At 42.5% G+C, this 21,200-nt stretch overlaps 1 protein-coding gene across 1 annotated transcript in view; it reads left to right on the forward strand.

Annotated features, from left to right (window-relative positions):
* The window catches only part of LOC115464342 (butyrophilin subfamily 1 member A1-like), a 38,688-nt gene extending 19,244 nt beyond the window's left edge, over positions 1-19,444 (forward strand). The window contains exons 2-5 of the mRNA XM_030194731.1: positions 7,124-7,423; positions 10,262-10,603; positions 16,371-16,670; positions 18,860-19,444. Coding sequence (XP_030050591.1) covers positions 7,124-7,423; positions 10,262-10,603; positions 16,371-16,670; positions 18,860-19,008 — 1,091 coding nt within the window. The 3' untranslated portion in view covers positions 19,009-19,444. The remainder of the gene's footprint in view (positions 1-7,123; positions 7,424-10,261; positions 10,604-16,370; positions 16,671-18,859) is intronic.
* The last annotated feature ends 1,756 nt before the right edge of the window (positions 19,445-21,200 follow it).

A 21,200-nucleotide genomic window follows, 5' to 3' on the forward strand; every position in this document is an offset into this window, starting at 1 on the left:
GAAGGGGTTCAAATCTGGAGGAGGGAGAGAGAAGTAGTCCAACACCACCCCCACGGCCAGCAGGGCGAGGAGTATGTGAAAATAGATAACCGCCGTGGCACAGGGCTGCGACTGAAGCAGAGTCATCAGGGCAGAGCCAGGTTTCTGTTATGGCGAGCAGATGGAGGTGACGTGAGATAAAGAGGTCCTGGATATAGGGGAGTTTGTTACAGATAGAGCGGGCATTCCATAGGGCGCAAGAGAAGGGCAGAGAAGAGGAGGGGAGTAGAGGAATAGAGATGAGGTTAGAGAGGTCACGGTGAGATCTGTAGAGTTTGGATAATAGTTGGTGAGGAGGGCCAGCTTTCAGACAGAACTGAAAGCTGCCAGGCAGCCACTAAACAAGAAACACAGACAACCTAGAACCAGACAGAGAAATACCAACAAGAAACAAGACTGGGAACCAAGCAATACAGTACAAGATAAACTAGACAAAGACTAGACTAGAATCAGGCAAGAATCTCAGACAATAAACTGGACTAGGCAGAAGTGCCCAGCGCACACCAGCATACCAGGGACCTTAGGCGATGCAAAAGCAGAAGCTTCCAGGTGGCTAATAAAGGCCACATACAAGGGAGTTCACCAGGTAAGGGTGCTGCTAAGTTCCAAAACTCCCAAGACAATCTGGGAGGCTGGAAGATCCGGACTGGACCAGCCTGACTTCTAGAACGGGTAGGGACAGCAAGACAGTCTATGGCAGCCACCAGTTCTGGCCACCAGAGGGCAAGAGGAGTACAAACCAAGGAAAAAGAAATACATATGGTTGCTCAGACAAATAGTGATCCGGAACATTTATAGGACCACACCGGTTGTCAGTTACTGCTTTTATTCGCTGTCATTTTTTAAGAGAAGTGAAAACTGGAGTCATATGTCGCCTTTACATTGCGAAACAGTGACTGAATATCTCGATTATCACATAGTCTTTTTTTACCATTCTGTTTTTAAAGGAGTAAACACTGCCGTTATACACAATTGTTACAACTGCTATAACTTGTTTTGAGCGGATTTTATCGCCAAGTATCTATTTGGAATAATCATATGAACACATTGCTTGTCCGTTTTTCTATTAATATAATGCCAATTTCCATAAGAAACAAATCCTGACGCTGCACATAGCTTCCATTACTCCTGCTGAACTATTTCTATAGCCGAATATTGCTCCTGCAACCTTTGTGGTGAGTTCAATTCAAGTTTGCTTATTATTTGTTATCATTTTATAATTTTACATCTATCTTTTCATATATCATGTTAGATTGATAATATATGTTGGTTGCCTGCTTATTCATAGTCATTCCATTGTTATGATACATTTATGAATATATACATTATCATGACACTATTTTACAAAGGTTTTGGATATATAATAAGTGTTTTATGACTGCATTCCATTTTACATGTTATATTTTACGTTTTTTATTTGTCAGTGTATACATTATCATGACACTATTTTACAAAATTTTTGGATATATAATTGTTTTTTGAATGCATTCCATTTTACGTGTTACATTTTACGGTTTCTATTTGTTGATTTATTACTGGTTCCTATGACAATACATTTTAATTTGTTAAATTATTTTGACCTTTGTTTATATTTGATGTAGACCCCTGATGCAGGCGCTGTGCGCCGAAACACGGCCTGTGTCGGGTCATTTTTGAAGATTGTTTTCCAAAGGCGTATGATTAAAGGAACTGTGTCCCTATTTTGAAGGTGCCTGGTGCTGTTTTTTGTTGTTGTTTGGATTACTGATATCTAAAATACTGGTACTGTCTGCGTCTCACAGAGGTCTAAAACTTTAAAAGTCTTGTCATCCAATGTATAGATATGTTGTGGACTGTTCGTTTAAACTGTATTACTACTATAGTTGGAAAAAGACCAAAGGTTACTCCAAGTTCAAGTTTTTGGCATTTCATATGTTAAACCTAATACTCCTGTTCCTTTTAGTTATGTTAATATTAGATCTGTGGGAAACAAATTGCTACTTTTACATGATTTTATTACTTCCTCAGATGCTGGGTTTATGTTTTTAACTGAAACTTGGTTGGCTGAGCAAGATAGCCCACTAATTCCACATTTTTGTTCTCCGGGCTATAAGATTTTGCAGAAGGAGGTGTTGCTGTTGTATATAAGAGGGTTTTTTTTTAATTAGTTTAACTCTTGTGTACTCCCAGAGTTAGAATTTATGACCTGTAAATTGTTGGATGACTCAACTGGGACTTCTAACTCCTTAGGAATTATGGTGGTTTATCATCCTCTAGGATCTTGGGCGAAGGCTGAATCGTTGTTGTGTCGAGTCAGTTCACTGGGTTACTTGTTTTAGGTGATCTGAATCTGCATTTGGATGACGACTCAGTAATGTTATGGATTTTAAACGTTTCTTTAATTCTGGTGATTCAACTCTTGATTGATGGTCCTACTCATGAGAAGGGACATTCTTTGGGTTTTCTAGCTGTATTTCCTCCATCTTTGACAAGTTCAGTTGGTTGGATGGCTGTTCCTTGGCCTGATCATTTTTTGTTAAATTCTATAGTGCACTTATGCATGTCTAGGTCATCCTGTATTCAGCATACTAAAATGATAACTTCTAGAGGGAGGATGTATTTTGGTATGAATTAGCTAAAGAAGTTTCGACAACATTAATTGAACCTGAGACATAGTATGTAAAAGAGTATTAGATAGGATAGCTCCGGAAACAACTAAGAAGGTTCCTATTAGAAGGAAATCCCCTTGGTTTACAGTAGAATTGCAGGATCTGAAGTGTAAATGTTGCCAGTTAGACAGATCTTGGCACAGAACTAAGTCTAGGCAAGATAAATGTCCTGTCACGATTGTGGCCGTGACCCCTCTTACCTTATTTCCAGATGGTCAGCTTCTGAGCTGGCTCCTTGTCTGTTCTTTCCCACTTCCTGTGTGCTCCAAGCCTCACTTTGTTGTTCAGTGTATTTCCTGCCTCTGTCCTGTAGTGTTTTCCACTTCCTATGTGTTTCAAGCCTCTCTTTGGTGTTGTGTATTTCCTGCCTCTGTCCTGTTGTTGTGACAGCATTGGTGAGGGCCTTTATAAGGAAGTGGTGGACATTCATTCAGTGCCTTTGCAATGCCAAAGGTCTCCAGGTCAGTCTGTCTGCGGTGTAGCACTTCCGCCTTGTACTAGTCTGTGTGCCTGTGGGCACTTCTGTCTTGATTTCTTGTTGCTTTGTTTATTGTCTGTGTGCCTGTGGGCACTTCTGTCTTGACTTCTTGTTGCTTTGTTCATAGCCTGTGTGCCCGTGGGCACTTCTGCCTGGATTTCTTAATCAGGGTGCCTGTGTGCACTTCTGCCTTCAGCCTCACTTCCGTTGTTGCCTGTGTGGGTCAGCTTTGTGTTCTGCCTAGTCTGCCTTGCTTGTTCTAGTCCCCTCTACGTTTAGCTTCAGCCTTAGTTCTGTTGTTTGTCTGTGTGGGACAGCTTTGTATCCTGCTTGTGTCTGCCTCTTTGTCTTCAGCTCCAGTTCCCTTCCTGCTTCTCTCTGCCCTGTTTGCTTTCAGCTTCCTGTTCCAGTCAAGCTTGTTCGAGTATCCTGAATCCCGTTTGTTTGAGTATCCTGAATCCTGTTCCAGTCAAGCTTGTTCAAGTATCCTAAATCCTGTTCCCCACCAAGCTTGTTCCAGTATCCAGTCCCAGTCCAGCCAAGCCAAGTTCGTTCCAGAATCCGCTTCTAGTCTGGCCAAGCCAAGTCCGTTCCAGCATCCGATTCCTGCATAGCCAAGTCCGTTCCAGCATCCAGTTCCAGCCAAGCCAAGTCCATTCCAGAATCCAGTTCCAGCCAAGTTTGTTCCAGAATCCAGTTCCTGCCTAGCCGTCCGTTCCAGCATCCAGTTCCAGCCAAGCCAAGTCCGTTCCAGAATCCAGTTCCAGCCAAGTTCGTTCCAGCATCCAGTTCCAGCCAAGCCAAGTCCGTTCCAGAATCCAGTTCCAGCCAAGTTCGTTCCAGCATCCAGTTCCTGCCTAGCCAAGTCCGTTCCAGCCAAGTTCGTTCCAGCATCCGGTTCCTGCCTAGCCAAGTCCGTTCCAGCCAAGTCCGTTCCAGCATCCAGTTCTAGCCAAGCCAAGTTCGTTCCAGCATCTGGTTCCTTCCTAGCCAAGTCCGTTCCAGAATCCAGCTCTATCCTTGCTTGTTAGTCCAGTCCTGGTTGGGGGGGTTTGCCTCCTGCTGCCACTCGACAACAGTAGGCCAAGGGCTCACATTGTACCAGAGTCCGTGACTGTTTTGTTTAAAGCCTGGGATCGTGACATGTCCATGGAGGACACAATTGAGAATCTATAAACTGAAGACAGTAGAACTTAGAAGGCAGTATTACACAAATTTGGATCTGAAAAATTCATTTTGTCTAGTGAAGGAGATAATTACTCCTTCCTCTTTAGATATGGCCAATCAATCTTCCAGTTTTACCGCTCAACATCTTGCTGACTATTTATTCATAAAGTGTCTCAAATCTGGTGAGATTTAGAAAAGACATTCAGCCGTTTCCACTTATTTTTTAACAACTTCTGAGGTAAAGGTAGACCAGCGTTGGAACTCTTTTTCTCCTGTTGTGGAAGAAGAAGTTGAGTCTTGGTTAAAGAAAGTATCTAGGTCGCATTGTTGTTTAGGTGAGTGCCCTGCTTACTTGTTTTATTCTATCCCCAGTGAATTGCTAGTCTGGGTAACCTTACTGAAGCTGGGCTGTCTACATACTGATATGGATAGAATAGTATTCACACCCCTTCCTAAGTCACCCAGTATGGATATTTCATTACCTGCTAGTTTTACACCAGAAGCCAATATCCCCCTCTTTACAAAATTAATTGAGTCCCTTGTAAGTAAACAATTTTCAGCTTACTTGGACAGATTTTTGTGTCTGCATTTTTCTCTGTTCAGTTTTTGACCGACGCACAGTACAAAAACATTATTATTAGTTCTCACATCTTATGTAAAGAGTCGATTATGTTTGGGCCAACAAATTATTTTACTTCAATTTGACATCTCTGCGGTCTTTGATGCCATAGACCGTGGCCTCTTATTGGAAATGTTGAATGGTATGGGACAGCTTTTAACTGGTTCCATGAGTTCTTAATCAATAGGAGCTATTGTGTTAGGAAAAATAATCTTTTTTTCTCGGTACTGGTTTCGGGGATAGACGTAGACCTACAGCTTTGGAGTGACTCTTCTCTTTGAAGTGCCTTTGGTTAAGTAGTTCTTTCATTCCACTTTGCATTTGTGAGTTCAACAAATAGATTTTTAAGTAGAAATTATATGATAACACAGATATCCATTAGCCCCTGATGCAGCCCAGTTGGGTGAAACACGGCCTGTGTCGGGCTTTCTAATTTCAATTTCTATTAAATACTATTTTTTTCATATACGTATCTGCTTTGTCTGTTTTCCATCTAAGTTACAGAATATTCAGAATACCTGGTAAGGTTAATTTATAGACTTAGTTTTACAGGGCTTCTTCTCATCTGAAAGCTTTACACTGGCTTCCAGTATGTCAATGAATTCTGTTCAAATCAATTTGTTTATTATTTCAAGTGGTGTATGGTTGACCTCTGAAGTACTATGTGGTTTATGGCATATTTAGTACTTTCTATTCCTTTTCTATAATTTTGTCATGGAATAGTCTACTTATCTTGGATACGATTGGAGTCCTCTTGACTGAAAAAGTTTAAAATTTCTATTCTATAAGGGTTGTTGAGCATGATATGATTTCATGTATTAATGTATTTTATCTGCTGTATAGGTGGATAGTATTTGTTATTTTAATGTGTTTTATTTGTTACCACTTTTTAGATATAATTGCAAACCGCGTTGAACCCGAAAGGAGATTTTAAGATAGATAAGTCATTTTTTAGTGATATTTAACTTATTTAGGAACTAATTGATTACTGATTACAGTTACCTGATTAGAGTAACTAATTGCTTTTCCTTTACCAATACCACATCCAGGAATACTTACAGCACATGAAGAGGTAAAATATACATCTTCTACACAATCCCAGTGTGAATATTACTTAAACTTCATCTCTTGACCAACTCATGCCAACCACATCCTCTGCCCTGTCATGTTGGGGCTAATTATTCTTGAAAAGTAATTAAGTACAGTTTCTGGGATAGTGAATAAGTAGTTAACCACTTTTTTGATTACTGCAAGAAAGTAATTAACTTCAGTAACTAATTACTAGTAACTCAATATCACCCAACACTGTTCATTTTTCACATTATCTGATCAACTTCTGATGCACGAGACACAGTTGCTTTTGCATCAACAACAGCCATCAGTGTGCACCAGACTACAGGGCTCAGAGTGTCATGCCTCTGGTTAGATCTCGTGATTGCCTAACTGATACTCCCTGCTTAGGAAGCAACCTCTTTGGAGATTATCACTGCTGTATAGTCAGAGTATAACGGATGGGAGGGGAGGTGGAATGGGGGAAAGAATGATATGGGAGGCAAGCCAGGAAAGAGATATCAGAGGGAGGTGAGCTGGGAAAAGTGACATGGGGAGGGGGACAGGTCAGAGGGGGGATTATATGAGAAGGTGTCAAGGTAGGGCTATGGACAGCACAATGCCCTGAAATTTAATGTTCTCATACAAGCCTGTTGAGTAGGACTGCCAGCTATTTCCAGATATACAATTGGTTGTTACAGTGCTAGGTTTATCCCACTACATACAGGGGCTTCCCTATTGCATTCCCTAAGAAAAACAAGAGAAGTCCCTACATGCATTTGGTTAAACCCAGTGCTGACTCAACCTATTGTGCAAATCTGGAGCCGGATAGCAACCCTATCCATAAGACCCTGCACCTTCTACGAGAGTCATATGGGATGTATCCACCCTTAAAGACGCAATACCTTGCAAGCAGGCTCTTAGTGTTGAGGAGAACAACCAGATCTTCAGAGGGGGAGACACCTTCCTTCATTTCTTACATTTGTGTTTGAGAGCCTGGAATTTGAACACACATTACTGCTGTCTCTCAGGTTCTCTCCATCCTAAACTTAGTATAACTGGTATATGTTTTGGACTAGGTTTGTGACGGATCTGTCCATTTCTCCCCTTCACGTCTGTCAGGTGCAGTATCCGAATACTATGAATTTTCACAAAAAGATGGAAGATCTATACGGTGTCCAGTCCCAGGGCTCCGCTTCCCTCTGTCTGTGTACTTTAAAGGTAGAAGCTCCACAAACTTTACTGAGATTCTGAGAGTTGAAGATGAGGATAAGAGGAGAACCCTTCGTCAGCACAAGATCACTTTTGATGACCATCAGGCCATCTATATCAACAATCTGAGTCTTGGCGATGAGGGGGAGTACCAGATCATCGCTGGCTCCCCAGAGGAGATTCTGCTTTATATGAAAGTGACCGTATTACGTAAGTCTCAGGTTCAAGGGTCCAGACACTAAACCAGGGGTTCTCAATCTATTCTCCAACCAGTTGTCAGGATATCCATAATGAATATGCATAAGACAGATTTGCATTGTCTGCCAGTCTATCTCATGCATATTCATTGTGGATATCCTGAAGTCTGGATTTGTTGTGTGTGTCCCAAGGACTGCTTTGAGGACACTTGCACTTGATATAATTAACCCGATATGCATCTTCTCCAGCTAAGTCTGCCGTGTCCCACCTCTGCATCAATTCAAGCTTTGGGGATTATATTAATGGTTAAGATTAAAATATTAGTAAAGATTTTACCTTTCCAGATCAGTGTTGTTGTATTAGGGGAAAGAGCATGCACAGGATGGCTGGTTTTAAAGTGCATTATGTTAAGTAGTGAGCTAAACATACAATAACTGAATTCACAAATGGAATGCAGAGTAAATGTTTTATAAAGAAAAAAATATGTAATGGTGGCTTCTTAAGAGAATGAGTGGATATTGAGAAATTCAGTGGAATATCCAGGGTCAGTGCCGATCACGGCACTTATGCGGACTGCCTCCTATGATCTGAATATCAGGCCCGCTGTGTCCCACAAGTTTTTAACATTTCATGGGTATCCAGATAATTTATTTGTGGGTTTTATTTTGGGGTAGAAAGTGATCTTGCATTGTGCTTCCTACAGTAGATAATGCATTTTTATTTTTATTTCTCCTGTGCTGTACTGCTTATAGAGAATTTGATTTCTTAGTGTTTCCTTTTCTAATGTTTGGTCCTTTATTCTGTAATTGGTGACGATTGGTCTGTGTTCTGTGATTGACTGAAGTAAAGAGATTTTAAAAATGCCAAAGTTTCCATGAGTATGAATGTGGTTTATGTTGACACAGAACAGACTGTTTACTTAAAAATCCATCATGACATTCACTCTAAGGTATTATTTGGTATACTCCTAAACACTAGTCACACCTATATGCCTAATGCCCCCCATGTTAAGTCTGAGCTCCCCCCTAAATAAAATGTCAAGCCTGGCTACACCCCTGGATCCAAGAGAGGGTGGGTGGACTGAGGAGATTAGAGGTGGTGCTGTGGAGTATGGGTGGGGCTAGGAGGTTGCAGACTGGGAGAGTGAGGGGATCAGAGGGGCTCTATGGTTTAAATAAGGGGGTGGGAGGCTCTACATCTCTCTTCTGCTCCCAGATTTTGCTCCACACTCCAGAATCTTCTCTTCTCCTCATCTGTCCCTTTATCTCCTAATCCTCTGGCTATCCTGCCTGAGATCCCCCTATCCCATTGTTTCCCAATCCCGTCCTGGAAGTATGCTTAGCCAGTGGGGACTTCAGGATTACATAATGAATATGCATGAGACAGATTTACATGCTTATGTTTATTTAAAAAGCTTGATAACCCGCTCACCCTTCCCGGACCTGAGCGGTTTACAATGAAAATTCATAACAATTATCATGAAAGTCAGTCCTACTACATGCTCACAAGAATCACACTCATCCCTACAGATCTCAATAGCAAAGGAAGCCTTCAATTCGCTCTACTCTCTGGCTAGAGATTAAATACTAGCTTAAAGAAATCAGTTTTCAACAAAACCTTAAACTTTCTTATAGTTTGTCTCCCCACAGATTTACTTAGGCAAGCCATTCCAAAGAGCACGGACCTGCCAAAAGAAAGCTCTGTCCCTTGTGTCCATCCAATGGGCCTTTGTTAAGGGAGAGGTTATCATCCTAAAATCTTGTAATGACCTTAAACATCTAGTAGGTGTTACTCAAATAAGGAGGTTGCTGATCCCAAAGTGCCTTATATGCCAAGCATAAAATCTTAAATTGGCTCCTATAGGCAGGGGCAGACTGACTGTGACCTCGGCCCCTGGGTAGTAAAGGTCATTGGGGCCCCTCTGGCCACTGCCCGCTGCCCCACCACTGCACCGCCACCTCCCTCCTGCAAACTACAGCCCCCCACCACCACCGCAGTTGCCACCTCCCTCCCACACACTACAGACCCTTGAGCCTCAGTGGGCCCTCTCCGGCCCTACATTGAAGGGCTCTGGTGGCCTAGTGGCTTCTTTGAGAGCAGGAGAAAACCCCACTCTTTCCTGCCTGCTGCTGCTACTCTGCCCAGCACCGCCATGTTTTCAAAATTACACTGAGACTTCCTGCTGGTAGTCTCGCAGGTCTCAGAAGTCTCAGCAGCAATTTTTAAAACAGCGGCAGCAGGCAGGAAAGAGTGGGGTTTTCTCCTATAGGAGATGGACAGCCAGTGAAATTTAATAAACAATGGTGACATATGATCAAACAATCTTATATTCCCCAAAAGCCTAATTTGTTTGTAGTTGCTTAAGCTGTGCCTTTTGCAGACCCAAATATACCACATTACCATAATCAAGTCAAGGTAAACAGAGCATGGATCAAGGCCTGAAGTGCAGCTTCATTAAAATAACCCCCAATAGACCACAGTTAGGGGCTCTGCTTCCAGGAGAGGTTTAAGAAGCACTGGGATATTTGTCTCTAGACCCCTCATCCATTCCCAGCACCAGTCGCCAAGATTCCTTTCCCCTAAAAAGAAAAAAGACCAAGGGGGTAAAGACTCAGCTGGCAGCGATTGGCGATTGTTTTTTCACCACCGATGTTTCACGCAAACAGCCAGGACTTAACTGAATATTTCGCCTTGGCTGGTTAAACTTAACCAGTTAAGGTTGCATGTCAGAACTTAACCAGTTAAATGTCGACTCTGCCCACTGAGTAGCTGCTTTCATAATGCTGTTATTCACCAGGCACTATCCAGGTACTGACTGATCTCTTTTGTTTTCTCTCACATAATTAACAGCAAGCTTTAGAGTCATCGGCCCTAGTGCCCCAGTGGTTGCTGTTGTAGGTCAAGATGTCCTATTATCCTGCCACCTCTCTCCACCCGTCAGTGCTGAGAACATGCAGATCAGATGGTTCCGAAAAAACTTTGAATCACTTGTGCACTTGTTTGAAAATGGGATGGACCAGAACAAGCAGCAGCTCCCAGAATACCAAAACAGGACGAAGCTGTTCAGAGATCGGATCTCCAATGGAAACGTGTCGTTAAGGATTCGCCACGTAAGGCCGACTGATGAGGGAAGGTACACATGTTATGTTGAGTCTGATATTTATGAGGAAGCAACAATGGAACTAAAAATAGGTAAGCACAAATCTTTTTTTTTGTTGTTTCATATTTTTATTAAGGTTTTCCAAGCATAAAACAAAAAGGAAAAAACCAATAGTAACACTAATCTAAGGCAAATAAAGAAACAAAACAGCATTCCATGACAAAACCCAGAGAAAATCAGCAGTTATACAGCAATCAGTTAGTGCTATTAGGAGTCCGACAAAATGAATCTAAACAAGCCCAAGTCTTCAAGACAGATTGAACACACCGGTATTTATGGGCTAGAATAGTTTCATATTTTCTAATCACACACACGTAACTCCACCATTCATTATAATTTAGGTTTACATTATTTTTCCAGTTTGAAACAATTAAGTGTAAAGCAACAGCTAAGAAGATATTAAACAATTTCTTATCGGATTCTAGGATAGAGAGGTTAGGAGAAGAGGCCCTTAAAAGCACAACTTCATAAGAGAGCACTGTTGACGCAGGCAAATGAAAAATAAGGCACAACTTAGCCCAAATGAGTCGCCAGTATGCTCTTACGTTCTTACAACTTTCACCCCTTTCTCTGATTGTCGTAACATTGACTGAAAAAGAGAATTTCATTTTATTTATGTAAAGGATGTACCATGCAGGTCTTTTATCTGCAGTCATCTACTATCTTACTATATATGTTCTACGATTCATCTCCTGAGTTATCTACAATTGAGGCCTTTAATGTGCTCTCAGAGAGCATCTCCTAATTGTGACCTCAATAAAGGAAATCACATGATGTGAAAATTACCTGCCTTCTGAGGACAATGGGGTCTCCATTTTGAGACTGTGCCCAAAATGTGAAACAATACCACTTAGAGCACTGGTCTTCATTCATTTTTAAACTGGGGCCACTTTGGATTCTAATGAGCTGAAGGAGAACTGCCAAATATCTTCTCAGGTGGGGCCATGATACTGCTGACCTGTGGGTCAATGACGTCCATCCCTACCAGCCCACTTTCAAACTTCATTGGGGGTTATCTTCAAGCCATTGGCCCCCAGGCCTTGCATTGAAGAACACTGAATGATTAGGCTGTTCAAGCTGCTGGTTTTCTTTTAGCTAGGAGTACTTGCTTTATGGGTTCTGAGATAGAAAGAGGTTCAATCAGGTCCCACTCAATCTCCAAGTTGTCAAGGTCTTGAGGTTGGGATGCAAAACCCATCCTTTGTCTTGTGTTAGCAGTATGGGATGATGGCCTAGTGGTAGTGGTGGGAGTACAGATGGGGTTAGGAGATGTGGCAATCAAATTTGTTTTGGCCAATGAGGAGCTATTATTATTATTTATAACCTTTCTCTGCAGATCTTTTGAAGTACTCAGGGAATAAGGGGAAACTGAGGAGATGTAGGGTTACCATATTTGCAGAGACAAAAAATAAAATGCTCTCCTGCCCCATCCCATCACTTTGACCTCCCAAGAAAGCCAGATTCCGTAAGCAGTGAAAATACTGGTAAAAGTAACAAATTGAAAAAAACCCAGTAAATCGTCCATTTTACTGCTGTGATAAAAATGGCCTTAGCATGCAGGAAAAACCTGCATAAGAGTGTGCTAAGGCCACTTTCTACCACAGCTTAGTAAATGGACCCTGAAATTTGTTTTTTGAGAGAGGTGAGGTAAAGGGCAGTTTGTGCTATTCCCATGTTGGCAAAGGTTGCCAACTTTGGAAAATTTAGTAAAAATAACCAGTTCCACCTCCTCACCTGGACTCATTTTCCCCTATCCTCCACAACCAATTACCTTCCCCTTCAACTTTATTCGCTCACAACCTTCTCTTCCCCCCCCCCCCCTTTTTTTTGTGGCAGCAACAAGTCGTGAAGGCTTATGAGCCAGGACTGATTCAGTACTTATCCAGCATTCTGCAGTGGCACAGTGGCATGCCCTCTCCTGATTTCAGCACTGGAGGTAGGGCCCAGGAGCAGGGCACTTCACGGCTCAATTCTACCTTGCACACATTCACAATCTAATCATGCTTGCCACTGTCACCAGTGCTACAGAAGTAAAAGTCTGCAGGGGATGGGAGAGCAATGGATAAGTGAAACTTTGAAGGGTTGGGAGGAGACTATGCCACTGCATAGCTCAGTGGCTGGCACAATATTGGCACATGCATTGTTGGTTTAAAAGTCCTGCCAGTCTTTCTTAATGAAAACAGGCCAGGCTAGCCAAATAAGGGTTGGGTGGCATAAAGTGATCCTAGTGCTGGTAGCTGTTCCCGCTGCTTTACCAGACTCGACATGCAGAAAAATGCAGCAGGACGCAGTCAGTCTCTAGAGGGATTTTGGAACTGGGATCTGAAAGTATACGCTTATTAAAATTTGCAAAATTAGTACTGAATTTTAAATTGGCTAGAAGGGCATTTTGAGAAAAGAAGAAAGTTTGAGAACTCAGCTCTTAGAAAGCTAATAAAAACCCAAAAAGCCAATCGGAGGTTTTTTTAATTGGTTGTCCTTCACAAAGATCATTAAGTATATGCACTAAATGGCATGTTCTGCTGTCACATAACAATTAGGGATAGCTATGGGTGAGCCCAGGTGGGTACAGGCCCACCCATTCTTGGATCAGGCCCACCCAGTGGTAGCGCCTCACTCCCCCCTCCCCCATTCCTCCCCATTGTACCTCAGAAGTGTCCTGGCAGCCATAGTGGTTCATCTTCGCTTCCTGCACTGGCTCCCACAGGCTTCCCTGATGCTGAGCCTCATGAGTTGAGAAGATCCAGTCCTGGCCTCTATCACATGAACCGCACTTACGTGACGCGTCACGCACCTGACCCCTTCTCTCCTAACCTGACTCTGACATTCCTTGCCGGCTAGCAACTTCCCTGACAGTGAGCCTCATAAGTTGAGAAGATCCGATCCCAGTCTCTGTCACACGCACCGCACGCATGTGACTAGTCACACACCTGACGACTCCTCTCCTGACCTGACTCTGACTTTCCTTACCGACCAACGCGACGCATGCACTGCACGAGGACCTTTTACACGCAGGTCCCAAAGCAGGAGGATTCACACGCATATGCCAATAGATCAGCTGATCATGTCAAGTGAGCCCTCTACTGGCGCGAACGTGGGAAACCCGGAAAATAATGAACATTTAAAAACCCGCTCAGACTCCCGATGCCCTCGAAAAGAGGACATGTCCGGGGAAATCCGGACATATGGTAACCATAAGGAGATGGCAAATGCATCTGGGGCAAGCCTGTGTGGAGTTGGACATAGTGAGCAAAACTGAGCACACTTTACATTGTCCTGTGAAGCAAATAGGTCTATGGAGGGCATACCCTATAGGATGAAAAGCATACAAACAGTATTTGGGTCCAGGGATCACTCAAGAGAATTTAATTTGTGGCTGAGTGATTCTGTTGTCCTGAAGGTTTTGTATAGCATGAAAAGTGATGTTCAACAGGACTTCTCAGCGGAGTGAAAGGGGATTCTGTGCTCCCCTGTTTGTTTATGATTGTTCTAGCGAGAATGAAGTTGGAGTGAATCTAAGGCTCGAAAGTTCGAAGAGCATTGAAAACAGCTGTGAATTCTAAAAAGTTTATTTTCCTCGTATCTGTTCCAAGGACCTTGAGTCTAAGTATAAAAGATGAGCTCCCCATCCTGTAGCACATGCATCTGTTAAGATCAGTTGTGGAAGAACAGGTCGGAAAGGACATTCTACAGTGAAATTTGAACACTGAAGCCACCATTCCATTGAAAGGTATACGGTGCTTGCCACTGGAATCTTTTTGGTTGGTTCCAGATCATCTTTAGATGCCTACTGAAGATGACACATGCAGTCTGGCTAAAGGGAACTACATACAGTGCTTTCATATGATAAACGGCTAAAGAGGTTAGGGCTCTTCAGCTTGGAAAAGAGACGGCTGAGGGGGGGATATGATAGATGTCTATGAAATACTGAGTGGAGTGGAACGAGTGAATCCAACATTTACTCTTTCATAAAGCCAAAGACTAGGGGACACTTCATGAGGTCACAGCCCAATATCCAAAGGGAAGTTAGTGGACTGCATATTGCTGCCATCTGGCTATCTGAATAATTTTAGCTAGCAAAAAGCCTCCTATTCCCCGTTTTTCACTATTTTAAGTCCCATTTCAATTCTAAAACATTATTATTTTCAGTAACAACAAATAAGGTAAATACACATGGATATATAACAACCAGTGGCTGTAGGACGGTTCAGATGCAACAGATCCAGCAGATATCAAGATCACACATACAATATATTATTATATATCATTTTTAAGTTCAATATTTTTATTGAAAATTTTAGAAATGAAACAAACAGCAATAATATTTTCATTGGAGAACAAGTATTGTAAGCAACATACAAAGAGTACAACAGACTGAGGAAACTTGTTTAAAAATGGTTGTACAAAAAATTAACATGATGTTAAAAATACATCTGTTGGCATCCACAGTTGTTTAATAGCAATGGCATTCATATTATTAAGAGTTAGTTTTGGAATTTAAAAAGGCTTAAACTGGTTTCCAAATGTGATCAACAATAAGAAGCCGATCAGTCTTTTCCTCGGCTTTTAATTCATACGTAGAAGTCAGACATACAGTACATCACCAAAAAGTTCTGTTAAGAGCCATCAGCAGTCTCCTAGTTTGCAAGATCATACAGATCAAATCCCCTATCTGATTATATCCATGCCAATACAGATTAGTGTCTCGCAGACCAGCTCTGTGCAAATGGACTGGGGTCCACAGAGCTCCATGCATTAGAAAAAGTAAAGATTGGGTGTGACTTTTGGATAGGAGAGGTCGATTCATAAGCATCCAGAGCTCCTGCCAGCAGATCGGTCCCATTTCAATCTTCTCTCACTCCCCTCAGTTTTGGTCTTGCACACCCATCTTTATTTCATTGCCTGTCATCCCTCTCTGCAGACCTCCAGTTCATTTCATACCATGTGTGAATGCCTCTCTACCCTTCATCGTTCTTTTCTTACCCTCATTCATACCTCCAGTCCGTATAACACACCACCACTCTTACCTAATTGTCTGATCCCCACTGTGCCTTCCTAATTCCTATTCAGTCTCTGAATTCCTGCCCTTTTCCATACCAATCCCTATCTCCAAGTCCTTACTCTTCCACTCAATCACTAAAAGTCCTGTTCTTGACCCTCCCCCACCCCATTTCCTCAAGTCCTATCCTTCTTCTCTCCTCTTTCAAGTTTCTGAATCCATGTTCATCCTTCCTCCCCAACAAGTTTCTGATTCCTCAGCTCTGGCTGTGGCCTCCTCTCTCTTCCAGAAGAGTGATTTTAATATCCTCTGTTAGAACCATGGAGCTTGTAACTACAGAGGTCCTTCATGAATCAAACATTATTGGTTTGAACAAACCACACAGGGCTCTACTGATACAAAGCCCCACTATTCAAAACGAGAATATTTCAATTGCATGGCCGTGGGAGGAAGAGGCAGCTATGAGCCAGATCCCCAGCCCTAGCCTTACCAGGTTAGAGGAATCGGCTGCTTCTGGTTGTAGTGGCCAAAGGGTGGCAAGCCATGTTTCAAGGTGGCATCTGTCACCCCATAGCAACAAGTGTGAGCCTCAGGATGTCAGGCACAGCACAGCCAGATCCCCATATTTTGCAACTGTTCCAACCAAACCAGTCCCTGGGGCTAGGAGGAAGTTCCTTTCATAGTTGCTGTGTTTCTTTTCCTTCAGAGGGCGCCCTCCAGTCTAAACAGATGAGCAAAACTTTAGGCTTTGTATGTTTTCTGACTGACCAAAGCATTTCTCTCTACTTCCCTTCTCTCAGTTCCACAGACAGACAGACGCTATAAACATACACGAAGCGAGGGTCAATCTGTGCAGGGCCCGATCCCAGGTCTCAGTTTCCCTGTGTCCATCTGGTTTAAAGGTAGAAACTCCACAGACTTTACTGAGATTCTGAGGGCTGAAGATGAGGATCAGAGGAGAAGCCTTTCTCACCAGAGGATCACATTTGACTCTCAGTACATCTGTGTCAACAATCTGAGTCTCAGTGATGAGGGAGAGTACAAGGTCATTGCTGGCTCCCCAGAGAAAATTCTGCTTGATATGAATGTTACTGTAACACGTAAGTGTCAATTCAGACCATAGAATGAGTAACTTGATATAAAAATGCTCCCGCTTGGTTCCGAGTCAGCTTTGCTTTTTCCTCTCAATGCTTTCTTTAAGGGCTGCTTAGCACTGTCTTCTGCTTGCAGGTTTATCTCCAAGACCTAATTCAAGTAAACCAGGCTTATCCAACCCGCAGCCCACAGGCCAGAACTTGGCCTGGCCAACCTCATTTTCTTGGCCTGTGGAAGCTCCAGGTGAAGTCTTCTTATAGAATCAGTTTCTCTGCCGTGACTGGTCTAACCAGGTGCTTGAGCAGCTCAGCACCGAAAGTCAAGGCTGTTCCCACGGTGTCAGGTCTCATGAGACTTAATGCCACGAGACCAACCCCAGCTTCTGGTGCCGAGCTGCTCAGCTTCATGGTGAAACCAGCCACAGCAGAGAAGCTTCTGCAGGTCGCTGATGGCAGAGAAGCAAAATCAACATCAAATATGAGGGGAATGAGACAGGGTGACGGCAGTGGTGGTGGGGGTACATATAAGAATAGGCGAACAGTTTGTGTTTTTGGGTGTTCTCCCTTTTCTCCATTCTTTCCATGTTTTGGGGGTGATTGGACCTGGCGCCACCGGACTTTGTGTGGAGGTGGGGCTTTGGGTGTGCATCTGGCTTTTCCCCTTTTGGGAATTTTAATTTGATCTGTGAAATTTAATTTTTTTTTTCAATGCCTCCCTCCATTTGAATTTAACAGAAATACTTTGGGTTTTTTCGCCAACTCTTTTCCAACCAAGTGCCTACAGTTCTGTTTCAATTTCCTTAATGGTTCAGTGAACCATAAAGCAGGCCTAAAAGATCTTATTTCATAAGTTTTCAAAGGTGCAACTGAGTTAAGAGTAGCTTCAATCGTCTGGTCCCAGTCTTTTGTTATAATAACTATATTAATATGATCAATAGAAATCAAACAAAATAAAACATGGAAAAGAAAATAAGATGATACCTTTTTTATTGGACATAACTTAATACATTTCTTGATTAGCTTTCGAAGGTTGCCCTTCTTCGTCAGATCGGAAATAAGCAAATGTGCTAGCTGACAGTGTATATAAGTGAAAACATTCAAGCATTACTATGATAGTCTGACAGGGTGAGAGGATGGGGGTGGAAATACAGTTGTATTTCTCTGTTGATCACCCCACCCCTCACCTATCCAAACCCATCCTGTTAGAATATCAGTGATATGCTTTGATGTCCCCATGCATACCTCCTACCCACCCCCATCCTCCCACCCTGTCAGACTGTCATAGTAATGCTTGAATGTTTTCACTTATATACACTGTCAGCTAGCACATTTGCTTATTTCCGATCTGACGAAGAAGAGCAACCTTCGAAAGCTAATCAAAAAAATGTATTGTTATGTCCAATAAAAAAGGTATATTTTCTTTTCTGTGTTTTATTTTCTTTTATTTTTATTGATTACCTTTAAAAGTGGACTAACACAGCTACCACATCTCTCTACTCAAGGTCAGCCTTAAAATTTTAAGTAATTATGACCAAAGACATGTTGAATACTGCACAGCTGACTAAAAGCACAGAAAAGATTTTCTCAAATTAGAAATTTCTGGAGAGAATGATAAAGCGGAATCCCAAATAATTCCAAGGTAGCGGAAGGTTGAGACAGGATTTATTATAGAATCAAAAAGCTTTACTGTATTAGTGGGTTGTGACTTGGTACTAGTGAACCATCAGGCAACAGTTTTGTCTTTATTAAGGACTAATCTATGTTTTTTTTATTAACTACCTGTTCTACTGTTCTAATTCTGTGGCAATAAACCTTGTTAGTTTATTGGCTCTGTTGTCCTGCACTGACTAAGAATCCTGGTGGTTTGTGTTGGGTCTGTGGGTGCATCTCCAGGAACTGTGGGACTCCTGAGAATGTGGCCGCAGTAACCTAGAAATCACTGGGGAATAACTTGAGAGTGGGAGACTCGCCCAGAGGCAAGTGGGACCCTGTTGGTGGGGTGGAAGATGCTAGTATAGAGCACACGTCCAGGTGCAGGCGGACCTGAGCAGTGCTGAGGGCAGACCCTCCAGGCGGCCGCAGTGTTAACCCCAGGTAGGTGCTAGGCTTTTCGTAACGGGGAGATTCTCTGGAATCAGTGACTAAAGATCTCCTGTGTGGGATCTCAGCCTAACTTTATCCCTTTATCTTTCCAGGTTCCACCGAAGTCGGTAGACGCCACCATTATACGTGTATCGCTTCTGTGTTCTATGTGGCAGTTTTCATTTATTTCATATGGAAATCCCAGAGTAAAGGAACCCAGAGCCCCTGCTTCAGAATGGACCTGGTAGTAGAGCATTTCTGAGAGTCACAGGCAGGAGGTAAAAAGAGATCTCTAGTGACCGCAGCAGCTGCATTAGAGTCTAATGGCATCTGTGCTCAGGAAGCCAAGTGTGAAGTAGATAACAAGAGGAGAAACTCTTTTACATTCTCTTTATTATCAGTGCTCAGTGCGGAAACATCCTGAGGCCACAGGACCCAGCTCTGTGGGCACTCCCAATATTGAACAAATTCTTTGATTCCATTACGTTTGGCACCCCAATAATTTTGAAAAGATGACTCCTGTGGCTGGTGTAATGAGCTGTGTTATCCTCTAGTGCAACAGTTTGTCTGATTTTCATCATTCCAGATGTACTAAGTGTTCATAGCACAGAAATATTAGCAGCAAAACCATGAGCTAAAAAGGAGATTCTGCTTCATTTGAATGTGACCTTATTACACAAGTCTCCAGTTTTATAGGTGCAGATACAATAACAGAAAATCACTCGGGGGGGGGGGGGGGGGGGCCCGCACTACCGCCTTCCCAATGTGGGTGCCAGCGGTAGCTCCACCCCCAGCACATTGCAAGCGACGTGACCAGATCACACCATTTTTGCAAAAACTTCATTGGCTACCAGTACAATACAAGGCTAAATTTAAAACTCTATGTCTGATCATCAAGGCCCTAAAAGGAACCGGCCCTGAGTATCTGAAGAATAGGATGATCCTCCACACACCACCAAGGACACTAAGGTCCTCTCAGGACTATCACTAACCACACCCTCTCCAAAAGACATTACATGATGTGATACCCGCAAGCGAGCCTTCTCTGGAGTAGCCCCCACACTCTGGAATGCATTGCCTGAAAGGCTCCACTTAACACAAGACTACCTCTACTTCAGGAAGCAGGTGAAAGCTTGGCTCTTCAACCAAGCCTTTAATGGAAGAATTAGCTAACTTGTTAGTCTCACTCACACACACAAGGATTGACTCAGGCTGCACATACTGCAGCAGGACATGTTTATCCACTCCTACCCTAGCTGAGATAATATTTAACCATCTCTCTGACCTCATGTGCAACTTTCTTCAAATCAATCACCTTACTTCCTAATTCTTCCTACTTTCTTACTCATCTATATGTTACAACTTTGCCTTACCCTTCACTACCAATTATAATGTTCTATTACGTATTGTGTTGTCATTGCAAGTAGTATACCATCTATTGCCTATCATCGGTCCTATTTTTCTAATGTTATTTTGACCATCAGTGCAGACACCAATGTAAAAAAAACTCCTACTGAGAAAAACCATTTTAAGTGCTTAAGTTTAAGTGCTTTTAAGAATGAAATAGAAGGTGGGGGATTATACAGAAGAAAATTTACAGAAAAATTGAAAGTTTTTGAAGGTTTCTTATGATACAAGTAGTGAGATTTCACAGGGTGTGTATGTTTGAAAATTACCAATAGTGGGACACGTATGGTTTTTCTCAGTAGGAGTTTTTTACATTGGTGTCTGCACTAATGGTCAAGATAACATTAGAAAAATAGGGCAATGATAGGATCAGCTGCACAATATATCCTGGAATTTTTTGACAATGCAAGCTATGATGCACCTTTGAAGGTGACAATCCAGGAGTGGAAGCATTGAGGTCCAGTTATTAAAGCAACATAGAATTTGAAAACAGATACACACCTGGGGAAATAACACTCAGATTTACCCTTGGAATATATAGGCAATAGAAGATATAGAACCAAGGGACCCTAGTATCTATCTCTGTTAATGGCTCTCATTTCCTCCGTCTCCTCGGCTCGTAACCTTGGAGTCATCTTCGACTCTTCTCTCTCCTTCTCTGCTCATATTCAACAAATCGCCAAAACCTGTCGCTTCTTTATCTTCAACATTAGCAAAATTCGCCCCTTCCTTTCTGAACACACCACCAAAACCCTTATTCACACCCTTGTTACTTCTCGCTTGGACTATTGCAATTTACTTCTCACTGGTCTTCCGCTCAATCATCTTTCTCCTCTCCAATCTGTCCAGAATTCTGCAGCTCGACTTATTTTCCGCCAGAATCGCTATGCCCACACTAGCCCACTTCTCAAGTCTCTTCACTGGCTCCCTGTCCGCTTCCGTATACAGTTCAGACTTCTCTTACTGACCTTTAAATGCATCCACTCTATGACCCCTCATTACCTCTCCTCTCTCATTTATTCCTACATTCCTCCCTGTGAACTCCGC

This window comes from Microcaecilia unicolor, chromosome 3 (assembly GCF_901765095.1).
Source record: "Microcaecilia unicolor chromosome 3, aMicUni1.1, whole genome shotgun sequence".
In the NCBI taxonomy this organism is placed as follows: Eukaryota; Metazoa; Chordata; class Amphibia; order Gymnophiona; family Siphonopidae; genus Microcaecilia; species Microcaecilia unicolor.